General features: G+C 37.1%; 1 protein-coding gene across 1 annotated transcript in view; it reads right to left on the reverse strand.

The window, feature by feature from the left end:
• Nucleotides 1-982: 982 nt before the first annotated feature.
• The window catches only part of LOC105875674 (cytochrome P450 2C18-like), a 36,791-nt gene continuing 22,604 nt past the window's right edge, over nucleotides 983-15,169 (reverse strand). Inside the window, exons 6-9 of the mRNA XM_076009958.1 lie at nucleotides 8,373-8,514; nucleotides 6,419-6,606; nucleotides 3,762-3,903; nucleotides 983-1,529 (exon numbers count right to left, since the gene is read on the reverse strand). Of these exons, the coding sequence (XP_075866073.1) occupies nucleotides 1,348-1,529; nucleotides 3,762-3,903; nucleotides 6,419-6,606; nucleotides 8,373-8,514 (654 nt within the window). The 3' untranslated portion in view covers nucleotides 983-1,347. The remainder of the gene's footprint in view (nucleotides 1,530-3,761; nucleotides 3,904-6,418; nucleotides 6,607-8,372; nucleotides 8,515-15,169) is intronic.

A 15,169-nucleotide genomic window follows, 5' to 3' on the forward strand; every position in this document is an offset into this window, starting at 1 on the left:
ATTTGGATCTTTTCATCCATGTAATACTCATTTTCACTTTCTCTTCTGTAATCTATTTGGATTCTTTGCCTATATTTCTGTTATCTTAGAGGTTTGCTTTGTATATAGTTTAGTAGAAAAGCAGCAAGTTGTAATACAATATGTATAGTATGAGCTCAACATTGTAAATAACTATTTAACCCTATATCTACATATGCATAAATTATATTTATCATTTGTGTGAATATACACTTATGTCCACATATATGTATAGATATAAATATATATCTGTATCCATATGTTGTCTTTAAAATGTATTCCAAAGTTTAGGTAGCCTCTTCTAACATATGAACTGGGAGATGGGTAATCTGTGATATCAATTCTTGTATCACACACTTCAAGCAGAAGATAGGGGAAAAGAGATGAATATAATTTGACATGATAAAATATTAAGTTTACTATGCTTTGGAGATGACATGGGGTAATGATTTCAGGACCACACCATCAAATTACCATCATACTTATGTTAGGTGTCAAAGAATGTAGTAATTCCTCTCAAAGATGTTGTTTGTGTTTCAGGAGAGAAGAGTAACTCTCAGAACACATGGGTATCAATATGAAAGCATATGTGTCCAAACTAAGTTGGAAACTAGAAGTAATAAATATAATCCAATCTTTATTTGGGATAAAGTAATGCCACTTTATAGTAATGCTACAGCAACACCAAAGCAGGTACATAAAATCTAGTACATATTGTTCATTCCTCCTTATCACTGATCTTCCCAGTATTTCGACAGCTTGGAGCTGCTTATGGACACAGATTCTCATTCAAATCCAAACCTTGAGTAACTCTAGGTGACACTCAGCCAAGAGAACTTCCCTACACTCTTCCCATTTATCCCCTCCCGTGCTTATCATTTTGAGGACCAGCATGGCCCCTGGGACTCTGTTTAATTTTTTTTACTTGCTTTATGCAGAAAAGAAGGAAAGTCTGAGAACTGACTCAATAAATAATAATGATTTTTATTTAGAATGTTCAGAAAAAATAAATCTGAATTATCATACACTAATCATATTCTCTGTTTTACCATGATAACATTAATAACTTAATATTAGGTAAGGATTGGCATATGTGGCAATTAATACAAGCATTACAGAATACGAGGAATAGTAGACATGTTTGTGCAGTGAAACTCAGGAAACTCTCCTAACAGGAGGAATGATATCCACTGGATCTTGAGGGAATAGGGAGATGTGAGAGCACAGGTCAGCAAAGGCATCGCTGATCGTGGGAAGAGGTACATGATGTCCCAAAGAAGAGGGAGCTGCAGACGGCATCCCTTCAGCAGCCAGACTGCTTGACCTTCTTCAGAGAGGAACAAAGCAGAGCTGGTACAAGGGTGGCACAGAAGTAATTCCTTTTGCAACTAAGGTGATATCAAGGTCCTTTGGGTCAACCAGAGATTTCAGGTTAAAGTTCTGTAAAATGGAGGTTAGGAATAAAAATAGTTCCATGCGGGCCAGTCCCTCTCCCACACAAATCCGTTTTCCTAAAAATAACAAGCAGAGAGGGTAGTTACTCCTTGTGTGTAGCAGTGACTGAGACAAACACTGTGCTTGTGACTAGAATAAATGGAATACATAGTAACTCTTTGAAGAATGGTTGGCTGGATGGAAGTATGATTGGGTAGACAAAAGCACAAAAAGTGGACACACTTGTTGTCCACCTAACATCTGATCTTAAGGGCACCCTTCATTTAACAAATATTAATACTTATTAAGTATCAGCTCCATGCCAAGCACTCTATTAAGTATTCTCATATGAAAACTGATGTTTTGATGTTTTGAGTTTCCATTAACATTTTACAAGAAAGCACATCCACATTCCTGTGTTTCCTGTTTCTAGTCTGACATTTCCATGATATTTCCTTCCACTCTTCACAGCTTCTATTCTCAGCTCAAGCCATGAAGCCATGAAGTTCAAGCCATGAAGTTCGAGCCATGCTTCAACTAAAGCATGTGTATGTTCTGAATGTTTCTCCCCCAAATTCATATGTTGACATTTAATCCCAATGCAACAGTATTAATAGGTACGGCCTTTCTAAGATCAATAAACTGTTCAGGCTCTGTAATCATCGGACTAATGACCGTGTAAACAGATGCAAGGAAATTATTTCTCCCCCTCTCGCTCTTTCTGTCCTTCCATCATGTGAATACACAAAGAGGGCATGATCTAGAGGAATAGGCCCTAAGCACACACCAGTCTTTCTGGTGTGGATCTTGGACTTCCCTGCCTCCAGAACAGTGAGTAATAAATTTCCATTATTTATAAATTACCCAGTCTTGGGAATTTTGATAATGCATCACAAAGGGATGAAAACGGTATGAATCACCTGGACTCACACATCTCTGTTTATTTTTGACTGCACTAAAATATGAATTATGAAGGGAGGCCTCAGAGCACTTTCCTTGTTGTGTCCGTATCTACAATGCCAGATACAAAGCAGACAGACATCAGAAGGCAAGAATGTAGATGGGGGTTCCATGTCCAGAGACCAAGCACACACACTGCATGTGTAGATCCAATATCCAAGATATCTGATCATGACTAGATGAAGAGTGGAATGCTCTAGAATCATTGCAGAGTATCCAGCCACATTCCTAATGTTTTCCTGACTCCGTGATTGTTAGGCAGAGGCATCCTTGATTCAGAGCAAATGTCCCATTCCTGTAGTTGATTACCTCCTTAAAAATGCCCTGCAATATTTTTTTCATTCTATTTTCTGCCTCCTTTGAGGCAGCTCACATGTCATTTCTGCTATTAAAAGATTTTTTTTTTTTTTTTTTTTTGAGACAGAGTCTCGCTTGTTGCCGAGGCTAGAGTGAGTGCCGTGGCGTCAGCCTAGCTCACAGCAACCTCAAACTCCTGGGCTCCAGCAATCCTTCTGCCTCAGCCTCCCGAGTAGCTGGGACTACAGGCATGCACCACCATGGCCGGCTAATTTATATATATATATATTAGTTGGCCAATTAATTTCTTTCTATTTATAGTAGAGACGGGGTCTTGCTCTTGCTCAGGCTGGTTTCGAACTCCTGACCTCGAGCAATCCGCCCGCCTCAGCCTCCCAGAGTGCTAGGATTACAGGCGTTAGCCACCGCGCCCGGCTTATTAAAAGATTTATTACTCCATTTTATGTCTCATGTGGCATATGAGAGAGCAAGGACAGGCATCCTCTCTCTGTCCCCTACAAATGCAGCCTGTGCATTTCTGTCTCACAGCCCCAAACATACTGAATTATAATGATCATATTTACTCATCTGCTTCCTTACCTTGGGTGTGAACTCTTAAGACTCCTTTCTGTGTCTGAGGATACTTGTATCCCCAGGGCTCAGCTTGGGGGATGAGAAACACCACATAGAAGACATTCAATGAAGCTTTAGAGTTAGATGCCTTTCTCATGGTGGCAGATGAAAGAATGAATGAGTTTTAAGTTCTAGTAGGAGCTCTAGGGTACCTCGGTTATGCATCTAGTGGCAGAAATCAGAAAACCTACACTCTCAATTTGGAAAAAATGAGCCAATTCCCCAAACCCCCTCTAATCTGGCCCAATAGCAAGGAAGTATCATGAGAGGGGAACTACATGGCATTGGGAGTGGTGCTCCAATCATGTACAAGAAACAACTAATTCGACAGGCTTCCAGAAGAGGCACCATGCGACTTGCAACTGATCCCCAAAAGTAATTGTGTTCTCAGAAGTATTATGTAAAGGAATTTCTGTTACCTGCTGAGAAAGGCATGAAGTAGTCACTTTTCTTAAAGTTGCCACTCTCATCCAGAAAGTGGCCTGGGTCAAATATTTCTGGGTTGGAGAATTCCTTGTTGTCATGGAGCAGAGATGTTAGGAATGGTATTACGGTTGTGCCCTGGAAACAACAAATAAAGATAAACCAAAGTATGAAGAAGTCATGGAACTGGAAGAAACAATAGTGATCACCTATTTAATTCTTTGATCCATATATTAGGAAATGCTGGTCCAAAAGAGCAACAACATTTCCAGCCAGACAGACTCAGCAATGAAAGACAATAAGTTTAAGGCCAGTGCCAGTGATCATCCTAAGTGGCCTCCAATCACATCTGAAGGAATAGGTACTTGGGAAGTTTGATACAAAAGTTTCTGAATTCATTCACCTTATAATGAATCTTAGACCTTAGTGTCTGTCCCCACTCGCTGCTCTATTTCATCATTTCAATTTCACACCTCTCATCTGTAGAGTATGGCTTAAAATAGAAGTCTCTGTTGGTAGTTGAAATGTCTGCATTGAGAGGGCATTTGTAATCAAATGTATGATCTAGTTTAAAAAAACTTCTTCTGGGATGGTAACAACAAGTACAGTAACAACTATAAAACTATTGTGTTCATCATACCATGCAGTTTGTTTGTCTTAATTAATAATATGTGGAAGATATTCATTACAGATTAATTCTAGCTTAGAAACACAGAAAGAATCATGAAATTAGAAAATCACCACTTTGTAAGAATTTAGGTCAGGATCATCAGTTCAGGCAACGATCATCCATTAAAGCTAAAAGTGTTGGGTGCATGATTTCGGAAGCAGGACTTGTAAATAGTCTTAAAGTACAATGCCATAGATTTTTATTAATTACACATAAAAAGCAGAATCTCTGCAATACAGATATCTGTTAGGTACCACCTTATTACCAAGGAACTTAGCATAATCAATAGTGGCTTAAATATTTGAAATTTTACTAATCTCATTGATTTTTCCCCTTGAAAATATTAATACAACCTTTGGTGATACTATTTTAAATTTTAATAATAATATGACCTGGCTTCAATGGAATTAGAGTAGCTTATGGCATAGCAATTAGAATGTCTGGATGAATATGGGAACCATGTGTTCAAAGGCATTGCAAAACCACTAAGACAAAAATTGGTCTCAAGATTCCAGAGATAGAAAAACATCAGAGAGGTAAGCTAACAGTTACAGTTAATTTTTAACTGTGTTCACTTCATGTCCAACCCTGAATCAGGGCAAGAGGTCTTACATCATTATGACTGCCTATGGGAGAGGAATGAATCCTTTCTAGAAAGAGATGAACATCTCTGATACTCTGTATTTTTTCATTTATACTCTCTGGTATTCAACCAAAATTTGTTAGTTATTTCAAAGATACAACTAAGTGGTCACTAAGTGATCAACTGAGAAGAAAAGTGTGGGATGGAAGGCAACAAAAAGAGACCCATATTTAGGAACCTTTTTCATCTAATTTCATGAGACCAGCATTATCTTGGCATCAGAAATCTGACAAGAAAATTTTCAGGAAGTAACAACACATATGAAAACATCTTAGAAACATAAATACAGCTAGGTGTAGACTTGTATATATTTAGAAAGGAGGGTGAGGCCAATATATGCAATCATGCCAATAGAGGCAGAGAATCAATTTGATAAAATTAGAAACAACTTTCTGACAAAAATCCATGTAAAAAATTGGAGCAAAGAGCAAACTTTCTAAATGTGATAAAGAATATGTACCTTAATCTACTTAAAGCATCATTCTCAATAGTGAGATGTTAACTCTCCACCCTTTCTTGTATATGAGACATGAAACAAGGAACCCCATTGTCACTAATTCTGTTCAACACCATCCTGGAAATCCTAGCCAGTGCAATAATGCAATAAAGAGAAATTAAGGGCACAAGAATTGGAAAATAAGAAATAAAACAAATATTATTCCAGATAGAAAAATAATTGTACCTGGAAATTCACCATGAATCTATAGTCAAATTATTAGCAATGATTAGTCAATTTAGAAAAGTTGTTAGATACATAGCAAAAAAATGATAAATTCACTTATATTTCCATATAGTAGGTATAAAGAAATGGAAAAGGTATTTTATAAATTTATAACAACAAAAATATTCATTATCTAGCAATAACCTAACAAATGATTTGCAAACCACTACACTAAAAATAAAAAATTACTGAGCAAATAAAAGAAAGCCCAAATAAATTGGGAGTGTAACCATATTCATGAATTGAAAGATTCAATGTGACAAGATACCAAATTTTACAAATTGATCTATAGATTGGATATCACCCTGATAGAAATCCCAGCACAGTGTTAAGGCAATGGACAAACTGATATCTATAAAATGTACTTGGAAACGTGTACACCTAAGAGTAGCCAAAATAATCTTGAAGAAGCAGAACAAATTTAGAAGACACAAGCTTCTAGGAACCAAGACCTGTTCTAAAGCATTATAGCCCCAAACTAGAAATAACACAGAGTCCATCAAGCTACCACACATGAGTTTTCCATTTCTCTCATCTTGAGATGGTAGAGGATTGGAACCATGCTGTGGATTTTGGAATTGCAAGAATACTGAGGTACAGTGTAAAAAAACAAGCTTACCTTGGGGAGTAGGTAGTTTCTGAATTTAATGTCACGGGTCACTGCATGGGGGAGGTCGGTCGGGACAAGGTCCAGGTATCTCTGGACCTCATGTATCACAGCATCCGTGTAGGGCATGTGGCTCCTGTCCTGCATGCAGGGGCTCCTGTGTCTACCAATCACACGGTAAATCTCTTCCTGAACTTTAGCTGATAAGACACAAGTAAGAAGTGATGGAATAGGAGAAAAATGGTACATTTATTGTAGGAATGAGGGCTACATGAAGCTATGAAAGTACTCCAATATAATTTTAAACTTAAATTATGAAGCTAGAAGTACCTATAGACTTAGACAATTGTTATAATACAAATGCATATAATTGCACCATAAGCTAGACATTAAGGTAAATCTCTTATGTACATGTATTGATATATATGATAAGTACTACAAACAGAAATGATGAAATGTTTGATATATAAAGTAAGCATATAATTAAGTCATGAAATTACTGTCTTGCAAGAGTAAAAACAGAAATCAAATATTAATTTTATATGAAAACAATATGAGGTTTTAAGAAAATTAAATTTTACTAAATGATTTATACATATGTATTTGTGTCTGCATTTGTGTGTCTCTGTGCATATGTGTGTGTGTACACGTACAATGGTACATCTTTCCACTTCACAAATGTCGCTACTTTGAACATTCTAGAAGCTTCTTCTGAAAAATATGTTAATTTTTCTAAATACAGACTGTTTCTATTTCTTATCCATTTGTCAATAATATTTAATGATATCTCATTATGGGATATGAAAATGTTAATCTCCATCTCCACCTCATATTTAGATATATGAGGTGGAGATATGGACATATTTGGATATACCTTTCAAACAAGTACACAAATACACTTCCCTCAATCCAATATCCAGAATATATTTGGACCACAATTTCTGGTTATATTAGTATTCAATAATTACATCATTCTAACTACATAAATATTCATCCCTGATAAGATAGCTATGATTTTACATTTGATTTTTGATATTTTCTTGGACTTAATGGTGTCTCTTTACTTGAATTCATAACTTTTTATTTCCCTCGTTAGAATTATTTCCAAATTCTTGAGTAGATGTTTCAAACACCCAGTAATAACTTCCTAATTATTGGGAAACCTCAGACTATCAATCACTTCTCTTTGGGCTATTTCCTGTACTCCATTCTTACCAATTTAAAATGACTGATTTTCATTTATAATTAAGCTATTGTAATTTCAGTGGGATCTTGACACATAGAAAAGTATCTGTTGCATAAAAGGTAAATTTCTCAAGTACAGTTATACATAAGAGACAAAATTATTGACCCACTCCTTAAAATATTTTTTATATCTTCAAACCCTAGTTTTATGGATCAGACTTCTGAAATAATAAACTTCCTTTGGGAATATCTTTTGCCTAAATGGAAACACCTTTCTTATGAATCTAACTTTTTAGAATACTTTCCAGATTGGAAATTATCTCAGGTAGCCTCATTAAATATCTAGGATTTCTAAGTATGATTCAGTAAAGAGAGTTTCCGTTTTCCCTAATTTAGTATTAGAGCATGGAATATTCATAACGAGGAAAGGTATCTTCAAAAACATACCTACTGTTTCTTTTTCATAATAAAATCAAAGTACAACCCTAAGCCAATTTGTGTTCGCTCTGTCTGGCATAAATCATTCCCTGGGAAATCTAGATACTACACCAGAGCTCTCTTGCTCTTCCTACTGCCAGGGTGCCTTTACTTCTCTCAGTAATCCTTTCCTATTGTGCAAAGATATCCCATTTTAATCACATCATTAAATTTGGACATACTACAGCTGTTGGCACAGAACTTTAAATAATGCAGGTGTTTAAGGGAAACAGGATGGAGGACACCAGCAACATCCTCCCAACATCATTTCTGAAAGTCACATTACTCATCATCTTGTTCATACCTGTGACTTCTGGATACTTCAGCAGGAGCAGGAGAGCATACCTCAAGGTTGTGCTTGTTGTCTCTGTCCCAGCTCCAAACAAATCAAATACAGTGGCTACTAAGGCTTCAGAAGTAAACTCCGATGATTGATTATTCTTTTCCTAGGAATGATTTAATGCAATAATCTGACAAATTCATATGCCTGCATATTTAATTATAATGAATCCATAATAAGTCATATTGTTGTAAAGTTATCCAATACCTAAAGTAGAAAGTATAATATTAGAGAAAACTACTGTGTGATATAGTACAGGCTGTAGATGAGTTGATCTAAACTGTATTTCTTGCCCCCTAGCCCTTAATTGCTCCAAAATTCCATTCATCAAACTCTTTGCAGTTAGCTGAGTTAGGCATCATATTTTTTGCCAAAATGATATTCACAGAAACCTGCTACTGCCACTTCTTCTATTTCCTCCTTCTTACGGAAACACAAATGTGAAGGAGAAAGTAGAGTAGATCTCATCTTGGGACATGAGGATTTAATCATGAAAATGAAGGCCTACATATGAAATATAATGGTGGGGGAAAAGAAGATATTCAACTCTGTAATGCTTTGGGACTACTATATCATCCTTATATTGCCCCACAATGAGACACTGTGTATTTGAGTTAAATATTACCACTGTTTGTTTAATTATTACCTAGATTTTCCTTTATTTGTGGACAAATGCAATCTAAGTTAATAGAAATAGGTAAATAGACCTATATCATTAAAAAGTTATAAGCCTGAATCAATAGTCTCCAATTCTCTTCTGTCAGAAATTGGCATGGACTCATTATTGTCTGCAGACCTATTACAAAGTTGACATTGTATAAAACCTAATATGACAGCAAAGCACAGAAAGAATTATTGGGAAAAAGAGTAGGTTAACAATGACAAGATAAGGCCAGCACTATTGTAATAAAGATGGGAAGCAAAACACAACCTGATCTAAGGAACATGAACAGGAATAAATAGATTCAAATCAAAAAGACACTGGAATCATGCAGACAGACAGTTGAGGCATTAACTGCCTGTACAGCATAAAATACAGAATAGTTGTAATGCACATGATGAGGCCAGGAGACTAGTTGAATAGAGTTCTTATGAGTTGGAAGTTAGAAGAGAAAGCAAATGAGAAGGGACAGTAAGTTTGGTTCAGGGCTGTGGAGATGATGTGACACAGAATTGACAACAAGGAGGTAGTTTCAAATACTGAGTACAGGAAATCTTTAATGTACAAAATATGTTATTTTCTTTTTTAAAAATGTTAACTAACATCAGGACAGATTGCAAAATATATTATTTTCTAATCAGTTCCTAGACTAGCGTTAAAGTAGTAATGATTTTATAGTGTCTAGGTGACCTGTAGCATGTCTAATATTATGGAATCAACACATGGACTAGACCCTCTCAACTAAAGAGGACTAGACCCTCTCAACACGTGTACTTGCCTTATAATTTTTTATCCACTCAACCAGTCTATGTCTCTTCAGAGGACAATCCAAGCCATTCACATTTACTAAGAGGATTGGTATATAGGGTATATTTTTGTTCATATTGTTGGGTAAGTTCTTACAGTTTTCTTTTACCTCTCAAGTCATTGTGGAATCCAAGTACTGGACTTTAAGTCCTAAGTGATTTTACTTTGGTGAGTGTCCATTATGCTTTCAGTATACAATGCAGGCCTGAGTACTTCCTGCAGGGCAGGTCTGTTCTTCGCAAATTCCATCAGTGATTGCTTGTCTGGGATAGTCTTTGTTTCTGAATTTTAGTTTTTCTGGAATTCTAGGTTGGCTATTATTCAGTTTTAGAAGATTGAGGATGGGTCCCCAGTCCCTTCTGACTTGTAGGCTTTCAGTTGAGAACTCTACAGTTCATCTGATATGTTTTTCTTTGTAGGTTATCTGCTGTTTTCATCTTACTGCTTAAAGGAATCCCACTTTCAGGTTTACTTTGGCCACTCTAATAATTTTGTGACATGGTGACTGCCTTTTGATGTTGAGTCTCCAAGAGTTCTGTGTGCTTCTTGTATCTAGATATATAGATTTCTGGCCATCTAGGCATATTTTCCTCCAGTATTCCAAGAAATGGATTTTCCAGGCCTTGTGTGTTTTCTTCTTCTCTCTCTGGATGCCTATTATCCTTATATTTGTTTTCTTTACGTAATCCTACAATTCTTGTATGTTTTGTTTTTATCTTTTGCTTCTGTGTTCTTTTTCTTCATCGGATTTGTTCAGCACATAGGCGTTATCTTCAAGCTCTGAGATTCTCTTCTGCATGTGATCCATTCTATTTTTAAGGCTTTCCACTGTGTTTTGAAGTTCCTTGAATGCATCTTTCATTTCCAGAATTTCTGTTTGGTTCTTTTATAATGTTTTGATTTCCTTAGAGAATTTTTTATTCATTTTCTATATTGTTCTTGTGGCTTCTTGGTATTGGGTTTCTCTTTTCCCTTTGATTCCTTTGAGTTTTCTTACAATCCATATTCAGAAGTCTTCCTCCATCATTTCAATGATTGCATTTAAATTAGTATCTTTTTTTGAGGACCTAATGAGTTCTTTTGGGGGTGGCGTTTGTCTCTGATCTTTCATGTTTCCTGCATTCTTTCACTGGTTCTTTGTCATCAGGCTACTTGGTCAAGAACTGGGAGTGCTAAGACTGGTTTGTGTCCCTAATTTCAAGCCCCCAAGGGACGTTCTTGAGAGTGGTGGGAAGAGGCGTGCTAGTCTTGTATTGCCTTAGAGGTATTTTAGCAAGTTGGGTTTCCTCTGATCTGTTGTCTTCACCTCTTGCTAATGGAGATTAGTGAGTTTGGTCCTCCAGCTTAACTGCCAGGTGTTGGATCACACTTGTGTATATGATTCCACTTCCCTCTAATAGCTTGAGATAGAGGGCACTGTGTTAAGGTATGGGGTTACCCTCTCTGTCATTGGTTGTAGATTGCATTGAGGAGCCAGTTATTGGGGTAATCTGTTGCTTTTATGTTAGTCTCTTGACTACCCAATGTGTAATAGAATGCCCTGAACTTTAGGAAGACTCTTGCCACTAATAAGGGTTACTTGGGCCCTATTCACCCATAAGTGGGCGTAAACACAAGACAAATCTCAGCTGATGCCTGGAAGCCTGTGTGTGTGTGTTCTATGGTTGCTTAACCTACCACTAGGAGGAGCCACTAATATGTTATTCAGGGCTCTTTCACCAGGCTTGGAAAACTTCTTCGAATAGGAAGAGTCAATTGGTGGAATTGCTAAGTTCTCTGACCATGATTTTCCTTTCCTGTCTAGAGCCCCACTGTTGGCAGCAGCCAGACATGGAGAGCAAGCCCTAGAGTTAAGTAGTTATTAGCTGAGGTACACTGGTCCAGCAGGCCCAATCAATGGTCTCTCAATTATGCTACAGCGCAAAGGCGCTGCAGATTCACATGAGTCACACAGGGAAAGTGGCTTTTCTCACTTCTCCCCACTTCTAAAGGTGGAGCCTGCCTTGCCCGGCCGGAAAGTCACTGGGCTAGAGGAGTGGTGTTGCCTGACTACCAAATGCCCCAGAGTCAGGGATCTGACAAAAGGCAGCCTCCCGCCACTAGGAAACTAGTTTTGGGGGGAAGCACTCAAGATTCACCCACCAACACAGGCCCAGCTAGCCAAATCAATAGATCGTGGATGTCCCACAGATTCACAGCAGCCACACAGAGCAAGAAGTTATACTCAGTCCTCAGCCCTTCCAAGGATGGAGCCCACAACGCTTTGGGGGAAAGTCCCAGGTTGGTGGATGGTTGCTGACCAAAACTGTAATATGCTTCAGTATGTGGGTTGTGGACCCCAAAAATGGCAGCCACCCACCTGTGAGAGCCGGCACCAGGGATGATGGCTCAGGAGTTGGCAAAGGCCACATTGGTGAGCTGAATCAACAGGATGTCAGATGTCTCTTGTGTATCATAGTCCTCCAATCTCATGCCTGTCCCTCAGAAAGTCTTCCTCTTTCTGACCTATTCCAAGCCAGCCCAATCATCAATGGTTTCCAGGGGCAGAGCCCCCTTTTCAGTGTTCACCTCCTTTTTTATGGAAGCACTGACCACCAGAGGCAAGGTGCCTGTCTCCAAACTCCCTCACGCAGCCACAGGAAGCAATCACTCAAACCCAGTCCCTCCCTACCCAGTGCAGTATTAGCACAGAAGACCAGGGAGGTCAATATATTTCCTGCTTATTCTACCCTCTCCACAGAGCCCGCCTTCTCATGCCACAACTTTGCACTGACTTCAGACATGTCCCTGTCTGAGTGGATGTGGAAGTCAGTGTAGGAGTCAGGCATACTCTTGTGGGTCAGATCCTACTCCACTTGCTGGCTGGGGTGGTATGGACCTCACACTCTCTATTCTCTACTGTTTATTTCACACATATCTCCCATTCACCTTTTTTTCCCCTGCATTGTGTGTCCCACCCTGTCTCTCCACAGCTTCACAACGCTGTTCTTAACGGGGAGCAATCCACTCATGTGTAGCCACCGAGTTCTTCACTTCCTTCTCTGGGAGCAGAAAGCCAGAAGGTCACCTATAATCCATTTTTCTGAAAACCTCTCCTATCAGCAATTTTTAGTATATTATTTCACTGATTTATCTGCTCCATAGATTCTCAAGAAAAATCAGCTGTAACTTTTGTTGAGAATCTTTCTATGTAATAAGTCATTTCTCTCCTGCTGATTTCAACATTTTCTCTGGGTCTTTGGCTCAGGACAATGTCATTAAAATATGTATTGGTATGACTCTTTTTGGTTTTACACTTTTTAAAGTTATTGAGTTTCCTAGGTATGTATATTTGTGGTTTTTCATCAAATTTGGAAAGTTTTCAGCCATTATTTATGGGAACTTTTTCTCTCTCTTCTCTTTTTCGGAGACCATAATGTGTATATTGGTAACCTTTCTAGTAATAGAATTCCATAGGTTCCTTAGCTCTCTTCAACTTTCTTCACACTTCTTCCCCCTACTACTACTCGGGGAAATGTCTGTTGCCCTACCTTGTGTTGTTTTCTATTTCTTTCTTCTCCCTGCTCAAGTCTGCTGTTGAAATCTCTGGTGAATTTTTGGTTTCCTTTCAACTATTATATTTTAGCACTAGAATTTCTATTTAGTTCCTTTCAATATTTTATTTCTCATCATTGATATTCCATATATTTTTGTGCATTGTTCTCTTATTTTTCATTAGTTCTTTGTACATGTTTTTGTCCAGCTCTCTCAGGATGTTTAAAACATTTAATTTAAAGGCCTTATCCTGTAAGTCCAAATGCTGTGCTTTTTCAGGAATATTTTCTGTCAGATTCTTTTTTTAGGTATTAGTGGGTTGCATTACTTGTTTCTTCATATGCTGTGTCATGTTTTGTAGACAAATCACATGTAACATATTGTATTGTGTTAACTATGGAAGTAGAATTTTTCTGCTTCCAATAATTACTGTTGTTACTTGATGAAGGCTGTATTCATTCTTTCCTTTAGTGACTTTTCCTCTACGTGAGATGCCAAACTAACAAAATTTACTAGAACTTCCTTCTGAAGGTTGTCCTTAGGTGCTGCAAGTGTTTGACCAGACTCCAGGGACCCAATACAGTTTCTTGAGACAGTGTACTCTAGGTGAGTAGGTGCTTTAGTTTTGGTGGAGGAGCTAATTCCTGAATTTTCTGATTTGCTATCTTTGTGACATTATTCCAGAAATGTCTTCAAAACAATATTAGTATATTCCTCTATGACATGGAAGATCTTAACATTTGTTCAAGTTTTCTTTAATATCTGTCAACATTGTTTTGTATATTCTAGCTTAATTATGATAAGCTATGTATCTACAACCACTAAATCACCAAATTATAAATATATGTATACTAATCAAGAAAGCCCCAAACATTTTGAAGCAAACATTAACAGAATTGAAGGGACAAAGATACAGTTTTACAGTAATAATAGGAGACTTAAACACCCACCTTTGAATAGTGCATATAATATCTACACACAAAAAAATCAATAAAGAAATAAAAGAATTGAATAACACTGGTTATTAACTACACCTAATAGGCATACACAGAACACTTCACCTAACAACAGCCGAATGCACATTCTTCGCAAGTGCAAATACAATTTTCTCTGGGATAGACTATATGCTAGGTCATAAACAATTCTCAATAAATTTACAAAGATCAAAATCAAACAAAATATCTTCTCTGACCACAATAGAGTAAACTTAGAAATCAATAAAAGAGGGAAAACTAGATGTTAAAAGACATACCCTTGAAAAACCAATAGGTTAAAGAAGAAATTACTGGGAAACTAGAAAATATTGAAAGGTAAATTAAAATGAAAACACAATGTATCAAAATAATTGTATGCAGAAAAGGAGTTCTTAAAGTAAAATGTATAAGTACAAACATCTACATGAAGGAGAAGACACTAATAACTAAAATGAGAAATGACATAGGTTAAAAATGCCTTTGGTTTTACATAAATACAAGAGATTATAAGAGAATACTATAAAAAATCATATACCAACAACAAATATAATCTAGATAAATGGAAAACATCTTGGAAATACACAAATTACCATAACTGCCTTATGGTGAAATAGAAAATGTGAACACACCTACAAGTAAAGACATTAAATTATTATAGCAATCAACAATTCTATAAATGAAAGATCTAAGACAAGATGACTTCAATGGTGTAGTCTACCAGAAATTATTAAAAGAACTGAAACTGAAAGGTGCTCTCAAAGATGGAGGATGGGAAAAATTGCCAA

Source organism: Microcebus murinus, chromosome 14 (genome assembly GCF_040939455.1).
Source record: "Microcebus murinus isolate Inina chromosome 14, M.murinus_Inina_mat1.0, whole genome shotgun sequence".
Classification (NCBI taxonomy): domain Eukaryota; kingdom Metazoa; phylum Chordata; class Mammalia; order Primates; family Cheirogaleidae; genus Microcebus; species Microcebus murinus.